Source organism: Condylura cristata, unplaced genomic scaffold (assembly GCF_000260355.1).
Source record: "Condylura cristata isolate star-nosed mole 26May11 unplaced genomic scaffold, ConCri1.0 scaffold00032, whole genome shotgun sequence".
Lineage (NCBI taxonomy): Eukaryota > Metazoa > Chordata > Mammalia > Eulipotyphla > Talpidae > Condylura > Condylura cristata.
In genome coordinates, this window is record NW_004567133.1 from 19587534 (window position 1) to 19595994 (window position 8461).

The following is an 8461-nucleotide window of genomic DNA, read 5'->3' on the forward strand; positions in this document are numbered from 1 at the left end:
TGAGCCTCTGGCCTGTACCCCAGTTCTGTATGCACAAATAAATAAATCTTTAAAAAAAAAAAAAAAAACCTAGTGGATTTATCTGATCTCAAGGGGAAAAAAAGCAATTCCTCAGAGGAGGCCAGCGTGATAAGCCAGGTTCTCCCTGGGTGCTTCCTCCGTTGAAGGATCCGGTATGGCTGGGGTGTGGTCTCCGCACAGGGGGCCCTGCAGGCGCTGGCACGGGGGAGCCTGCCCTCTCCTGGCTGCCGGCTGGGTGCGCCTAACGCCCCGGCACGCCCAGGCCTTCCTGACAGCCAGCCAGGGCACGGGCCAGGACCAGACTCGGTCATCTCTTAAAAACTTTTAATTTCAAAGGAAAATATCGGGTGGTTTCACTCATAGCAGGAGTTCAACAGACCAGGGGAGAAAATAACAATAATAACGAACAGCTATAGACCAGAGCCATCCTACGGGGTGGGGTGGGGGGTGGGATCAAAATCGGGGCACAGTGCACGGGACTACGGTGACGGCACACGGGGAATTTGGTGATGGGAAGCCCACGGCATGACACCTGAGATGGGAAAAGGCACAAAATGACGTCAAAATAGACTATTTAAAAAATCGTTTTATGATTAAGAAAAAAATAATTTTGGAAAGTTCAGAAATATTCAAAATGGAAATTAAAATCACTCGCAATCACAGAGAAAAAAAAAACTTTTAATTCCGAAATAGCCACAAACTTGCAGATCAGGTGATCGAGGGAAGGGCGACTCACAAGAGTAGGGTCTCTGACCTGCACACCCACAGACTCATCTCAGGGGGTGCTGCCATCGCCCCTCAGCCCGTGCACGGTCCCCACACCCCAGAGGCCAACAGCGGACAGATCACAGGGATCCTAAAGCGCCAGGGGCTGCCTGTCTGCGGGGCCTCACCCACGCACTCAGGACTCAGCTGCAGACACACCAGAAGGCCCCTAGTGGGTTCACTTACAAGGGGGGAAGGAACCAGGGAGGGAGAGAAGCCGGCCAGGGGGCCCCGCCGGCAACGCCGACCCGGAGCCGCGGCGGCACACAAAAACTGACGAGCAGCCAAGCGGCAAGTCGCCAGCACAAGGCCGAGAGACCCCTCAGCTCGACACGTCGGTTTCATACCCAGACCCCAGCCTCGGGTCCCAGCACCCCCTCTATGGTGTTTCTGGGATTCGTCGTTCCGGTGTCTGGGCTGGGGTGGATCCCCAAAACCTGCATGCAGGAGTGTGTTCGGGACAGCCTTTCCCTGCACACCATGGCATGCCTCCTTCACCCCCACCAGCCTGCAGTGGCTCCTCACAGCCCTCCTGGACACTCCTGCTCCCCGCTGGTCACTAGCACCTTCAGCTGGCCCTTGTCCACCACGCTTCAGGCCACCCCCTTGGTCACTCAAGTGGGAACTGCCAGATCCTCCGGGCAAAGTACTTTGTGATAAATAAATACTTTGTGGGGAGCTACTTTGAAATTATTTTCAGAGTAAAAGATTTGCTCCTCACTGGCTTCCAGTGTGATCCCTAAGCCATTACTGTGACTTGTCTGTTTTGGTGCCTAAACTGGCCTTGGTTTGGCGAGAAAGCCCACCCGGCCAGCCTGTCTTTCGGCCTTTCGGGCCTTGAGCACTTCCTGACCTCCAGGCACCGCAGCACCTGCACCTCCCGGGGGCAGCTCAGGAAACAGCCATTCTCTCGAGCCCCCGACCCTGGTTCCTCTGAGTGGAGATGGCATTTAGCAGTCAAGATGGGGTGTGAGCCGTGCTCGGAGCTAACAGCTGATGGACACACCCTGCGTGTGCAGGACACACTGACCTCAGACACTGACGCCTGTCACGTGTGCCGTGTTGTGCACACTGCAGACCACACCTCAATGCCAGGTTCATTCTAACGCTGCTCCTTTGCGTGTGTGACCCGCCTCTTCCATCAGTCTGCTTGAATGTAGACATCTCCCACCCTGGCTGCCCCGCCCTCCACCTCTGACCCCCGGGGCCATGCCACTGAGTGACAGCAGAGTATAAAAACCTATCGGTGGGAATGCTGCACTTCTCAGAGCAGATTCTTGCTTATGCCCGCCCGGGTGTGCATAAGCTCCCTCGTCTTATGCAATCAATTACAGACCAGATGAATGGTCAACAAAGCCTGAATACTCACTATGTGCCAGGGGCGATGACAGGTGACACATTCAGAATCAAGAAAACCAAGGGGCTTCCCTGGGGCGCAGGGGTTAAATCTAGCACTCGCAAGCTCTCACCAGCCACCACAGCCTGAGTTCGAGTCTGGCCAGGGAGTGGCCACAGGGTGCGGCAGACCTCTCCTGAACTGCCCGCAGCTCCCCTCGGCAGTGTGTCGCAGTCGATCTGCCTATTCTGCTCCCAGCTCTGTCTCTGGTGAGGCCTCTCACCCCCTGCACCTCTGGCCTGCACCCACTCTTGTATGCATAAATTAAAAAATATATGTCTTTAAGAAATCAAGAAAATGTAGAAGAAATGGCTCAATAAAATGTGCAGAGCCCATAACCCAAAGTGCTACCTACAAAAATCACCGACGAAATCAAGAGATGAGTCACGGAGAAACTGCTCGCGTTCACAGCGAGGCACCGGGGGCCGGGGCAGCCAGGTGCTTTCGCCTCTGGCCAGCACGTGCCCCTTGCCGGCCTAGCCTGCTCCCCCTGCAGGGGCGATAAATCAGCAGCTGCACGTTCCAGACACAAAAGCATTAAATAAAAGCAAAGTGATCTTACCAAAATGTCTTTTATTGCAATTCTCATCACTTTTTCAGTTTCGCTTATTTCCAGCGGTCTGGCAACTGCTTCTGTTCTCAGCTCCTGCGGGAGACAGCGGAGCCACGTTTTCAAAGGAATGATTCTCAGAACCGCGCCCAGCACCCATGCACAGCTCTCCGGCTCCGCACGGCGCAGACTCCTGCCCCTCCTGCCGTTCCCTGCTCCAGTCTGGGTCTCCACCCTGCTGCCGCCGGGCCTCTGTCCCAGCTCAGGGCCTCCCCGCAGCCGCCAGGCCCACGCCCCCGACGCCGTGGGCCAGACTGAGCTGACCAGCTGCGCCTTCTGTCCTGGATTGGCTTCTCCACCTGCGTTCTGCAGGCGACCCCACAATACATGCCACGTTCTTTCTTACCAGCCGGCCTCCACCAGCTGCAGCCGACGCTGAGCGTCACGGGCCGCCCCCAAGCCTCCCACCGTCAAGGGGCATTTGCGCCTGGCACAGGAGGACAGAGAAGCCCCGTGAGAGCGCGGATGCCGCCAGAGGCTCCTGGAGCACTTCTCGAGCTGTCTCGTGCCTCCTCTAACCCACAATCCTCACCCGCCCGCCGGCGGAGACCACCGTGGGCACACAGCTGGGGCCGGGCCCAGCGAGTGTTTGCTCAGTGCACAGGAGACACGCTTCAGAGAGGGCGTCTCCCCGGACGATGAGCGCTCAGAGTCCAGTTCTGTTCTCAGAGTGTCACGGTTTCTGGCCCCTGATGGCTGTACGGCTCACTACAGGTTGGTGCTCAGAGTGTCCCACTGGCATCAAGGTGACACAGCCCCAGGGGTGACGAGCGAGCGGGCAGCCCTCACGCAGCGCCCGTGAGGTTCAGGTCAGACACGTGCACTCCGTACATGGCTGGAGCCCAGGAGCCCGGAGCTGCCCTGTGGGCGACCCGACGCCAGGGGACCACACTTAGGCAGATGGCAAGCGCCGGGCCACGGTCAAGACCAGACGGTGACCAAGCACCCGAGTCCTCTGTCACCAGACCGCCATTTCCACGCTGGGCCCAAAGGCAAGGCGAAGGAGCACCATCACACGGCCAGCGGCACGCGGGCCGACGGCGGGCGCAGCCAGACGGGCACACCTCATGGCAATGGAATGAGCGATGTGCGTGCCAGGAGCCAGGGCCCCCACAGGACAGGAAGAATCACGACACACCCCGCTTCTTCCTGACCTGTGGCGCCAGACTCGGCTGTACTCCGGAATCACCCGGTCACCGGAGGGCCAGATGCCTGGGGCCTCCCTGGGGGCCTGGAGACAGTCTCAGCGCTGTCACTGCTGCAGCCTGAGTCCGGCCCGGCCAGGGAGGGACCCCAGGGCGCAGCAGACCCCTCCTGTCTCCCCGCTGAGCAGTGGGTGTCATGGACCCCCTGTTGCGCTCCCTGTTCTCTCTGGGAGTCCGCTCGGCCACCCCCGCCCCGCGCACCTCTGGCCTGCACCCCAGCGCTTTGCGCAGAGCTAAGTGACACCTTAAAGACCATCATCCCCTCCTGCCGCCCGAGGGACCCCCAGGCGGCAAGATGCGGGACCCACGGGCTCGGGACCAGGCCGAGCCCCGCAGCAGCGCGGCGGCCGGCACAGACGACGCCTGGGCGACTCGCCTCGGGGCGGCCGAGGCGCGCGCTTACCCTGAGCTCCACCTCCTTGCCCAGCAGGTCGTACAGAGACGCTCCTTTGGAGGTGATCTCGGAGGCGAGCTGCCTGGCCGCTTTCAGATCAGCAATCTGGAAGGAAAAGAGCAAGCGGAAACCTCCTCGGGCACAGGTCCTTAGCAGCACCGGAGGGGCGCCTGCTCACTCCGCCCCCGCCTGCCCGGCGCGGGAGCTCACGGCAGAGCACGGTTCCCACAGGCCGCGTCTGTGCATGGCGCGGCGCCAAGAGCCGGGGTCAAACGCAGCACACTCCGGGACGCCCGGGTCCCCCGGGGCGTCTCCCCGAAAACCCCCAGGCCAGCCAGACACACTCCCACAGCCAGTACAGGAAGAGGGTGAAGGCGACGCACTGCCCTGTGGGCCAGGTCCCACCAGGGGCGCTGTTCTGGGGGGTGGGGGCCCCCTCAGACTCCGCTCTCAAGTCTGGCGCTCAGCTCAGCCCGTCCTGGCACCCACCCCGTCGCTGTCTCTGCTGGGGCTCCCGACGGCATCTGCCTCCCCACAGTCTGACCTCCACCGGCGGCCTCAGCAGCCCTTTTAACGTGAAAGGCCAGCCAAGCAGGGCACCCCTCAGAAGAACCTGGCACCACGCTTCTCCCTGCCCCTCCTGGCTCTGCAGCACAGCCGGGTTGTCCTCAAACACACAGAACACACCCTGGCCAAAGGCTTCCCCGGAGGGAAGCCCCTGCAAGGCTTGCCCCTTCCTCCTCCAGGTCCCTGCGGGAAACCCCTCCAGCCCCGAGGCCAGCGGTCCCCTCCTGACGGCCCTCCTGAAGGCCGCCACACCTGCCCTGCCGCCACTCCCGCTCAGCCCCACCGCGGCCTGGGAACCAGCCCGTGCGCGCCGCCCACGCCTGTGCCCACGCCGAGCAGCCGGCACGGGAGGTTCGAACATGACGATGGGCTGTGACTCCTGCTCTGGTCCAAGTGCCGCGGAGTTCAAGACGGACAGACCACCCTCAGTTAACGGGGCGAAGAAAGAAGCAGTGCTAGGAGCAGGTGACGTGCATTCAGTTGGACAAACGGTACCGCTACGGGCTCACTGTCCTCACCTTGGAGCCAAGGTCGAACTTGAACTTGCTGGTGTCTTCCTCTCCCATGTCAGAGCCCTCCAGGCCCTTGGTCTTCATAGCGTTATAAAGCACAGAGGTGATCTTCAACAGCTCTTTCACTGCATAGCCGTCTGCTTGATAAAGCTTCTTGGTGTTGAGCTTTATGTGCGCCTTGGTGGCCTGTTTTCAGACCCAAAAAAGAGTTGAAAGCCCCTTGCATGTCAAACACAAATGACATCCCATGAAGGTAACTTGCAGGCGCCACTGCTGACACGTGGGACAGACCCTATATGTGAGGATTCAAACTCCCGAGCGACTCAGCAGCGTGAGCGAGTGTGAAAACTGGCACAGCCTCGGAGAGGCATCGGCAAGGGCAAGGCCACGAGTGTGCGTCCTTTAATCGGCACCTGCAGCCCTAAAAAGCCAGGGCTACGCACAGGTCGCAGCCCACAGCCGACGGTCTCACACGCAGGCCGCAGGCCACGCTGCTCGGCCACGGTGGGGGGGGATCATCACGGATCTGGAAATGCTCTAAAACGGACCGATGACGCATTCTGAACCGCGGTGCATAAAATGCCTCCGCTGCGTAAAAGAAGATATTCTTCTACAAATATTCTATTTGCTCAACTAATACCTGGGAGCTACTGGAAGCAGTGGTTTCTGGGAGTGAGAGCAGCTCACTCAAATGGCAGCTACGCCGGAAAGCGACTTCACTCTGTATCATCATGATTTCAAAAAATCTTTTGAACCACAAAACGTGCTTCCTACTTAAACATAGAATTATTAATAAAAAAACAAACTTTGCTGGTGAAATGGCTCCACGTCCCTGACCAGAAACATGCTATGTCATTCCGAGGTACCTAATTTCACAAACCACACCCACCATGGACTAACCATGAACTGGGCAATGGCCTTAATGAAGAAAACTCGGTCCTGTTCAGTCTCGACGTCAGACGGGATGTCGGTCTGCGGTTCATACCTGCCGCACAGAGCGAAGACACGTTACTCTAGATGAAAATCTACCAAAGAGAAAGTGGACAACGGAGAGCTGGAGCTGCCGAGGGGAGCCCGGCGGCAACAGCAGCATGACCCGCAGCGACATTATAAGATACCGAGGCCACACCCATCACCGGGCGTCCGTGGGGCCGCGCCACGGGCTTAACTAACGCCTGTGGCGCTCAGCTTACAAAACCAGAGCTCAGTCAGCATCGCGGTCTAGGTCTAAGCCTCAGGCCCCTCGCCCTGGCTGACAGCCTCTGTCCCGGAGCTGACCAAGGAGCTCTGAGAAGCTGCCGTTCCTGCGGCCCTCCGCGAGACACCGCAATCTAAGGGCGTTTCTACATCTAAATATACATAAAAACCACTTAAAACACACCCAAGAATAGGTAGCAGAGCTCTGACGCAACTTTTTTTTAGCAGTTTGTGACTCTGCAAAGCCTGAATCCTAAAAGATTCTACACGCCCAGAAATGTCTGGTGGGGTGCCCCACAAGCCTGCCCAAGCGCCCCAGGTCTACTTCCCGCTGAGAATAAGGCGCCCCGACCACCGGCCTGGGCGCTCCCTTCTCCCACAGCTCCTTAGATGCAAGGAGTTTGTAGAGGGCACAGGGGAGTCTGTCAAGCTCAAGTTCCTTTGACGTCTTCCTCTTGCTTCACGAGAATAAGTTCCCTGCATGTTTCCAGGTAGCGGATGAGGCAAACCTGCTTTTCACCCTCAGGTCTCAGCAAGCACACTTCTAACCTTTTCACAAGCCAGAGAAGCACTTCAGATACAAGTCCAAAATTTGGTGTGCGGAAATTTTCCATAGAAATGTGTCGAGGGTACCCCAAGGCTCTCATCATCTCGGTAAAATCTGTCCAAGGTGAAAGAATTCAGTCAGCTGCGCGTTACCAGCTTAGACACTTACTTGCTTCCCCTTCTCAGACCCAACCTATGGGTGTTTGGGGGACTCCCATCAGCTCCCCAGGGCGGCTTGCCAAAGTCAAGAATAATCGCTCTGCGACCCAGACAGCTCTTGAGCCCCCGGGGCACTGGCGGCCAGGCCGGACTTCCCCAGAGAGCGGTGTCTGGTGTCTGAAATCTGAACAGTGATGGAAATACAGCAGCCGCCTTCCCGCACAGGGCACCACCCCTGGCACCGCGCTGCTCGGCGGTCACGAGCTGTTCCTGCTGCAGCGCAAGTGCCCAGACGGGGTCAGTCTCAGCGAGAGTCTTACCCAAAATTGCACGACTGCTTGGCATTTACTAGTGACCAAAATGCCCAGAAACCCACTGCTCGCCCACACTTCCCAAAACAACTCTCTCCCCAGGCCCCCGGCAGAGTGCTGGCCGCGCCAAGCAGAGGACAGGAAGGGAACCTGTCTCTCCAGCACCTCGTCACCAAGAACCTTCAGGACCCACGAGGGAAGGTGCTTCGCGCGGCTCCCGCAGCACACTGGAGGATGGTGCCTCTGTCTGTGAGTTCGCGGTAGAAAAGGCAGCTCAGGGCCTCCCTGGTGGCCCGGGGAGTTAAAGCGCAGCACTGCGGAGCTGTCCACAGCCTCTGCAGCAGGAGTCCATCCTGGCCAGGAGGTGACTCCCAGGGCGCAGCGGCCCCCTCCTGTCTCCCCGCTGCCCCCCTCAGCAGTGTACTTCTGCCTGTTCTGCTCCCTGCTCTGTCTCGGGGGAGTCCTCTTAACCCCCAACCCCCAAGCCTCATCCATACAGGAAAAAAAGAGCAGCTCAGAACTGGAAGGGGTGGCTTTCACGGTGGAAATTTCAGGCACCGGCATTAGGCTGGAAAATGCGCTTAAAGGGCGCAGCAGCCCCACGGGCAGGCGGCTGGCTGCCCACTGCAGGCTGCGGGAGACCTGCCTGCGCCTGACTCAGGAAATGAGGAGAAAAGGCGCGAGGCTCGGCGTCAGCCTCCGGGTCCTGAAGCTCCACGCGGCCTACGGCGCGAGCCCGGTCCCCGCGGCGCACGGCCCTGCACAGGCACCGGGGCCT

General features: G+C 59.1%; 1 protein-coding gene across 1 annotated transcript in view; it reads right to left on the reverse strand.

The window, feature by feature from the left end:
• CLUAP1 (clusterin associated protein 1) overlaps positions 1-8461 on the reverse strand; it is a gene marked incomplete at its 3' end in the record, with an annotated part of 14154 nt that overhangs the window by 2792 nt on the left and 2901 nt on the right. The window contains exons 2-6 of the mRNA XM_012731678.1: positions 7217-7328; positions 6371-6455; positions 5477-5656; positions 4401-4496; positions 2745-2828 (exon numbers count right to left, since the gene is read on the reverse strand). Of these exons, the coding sequence (XP_012587132.1) occupies positions 2745-2828; positions 4401-4496; positions 5477-5656; positions 6371-6455; positions 7217-7328 (557 nt within the window). The remainder of the gene's footprint in view (positions 1-2744; positions 2829-4400; positions 4497-5476; positions 5657-6370; positions 6456-7216; positions 7329-8461) is intronic.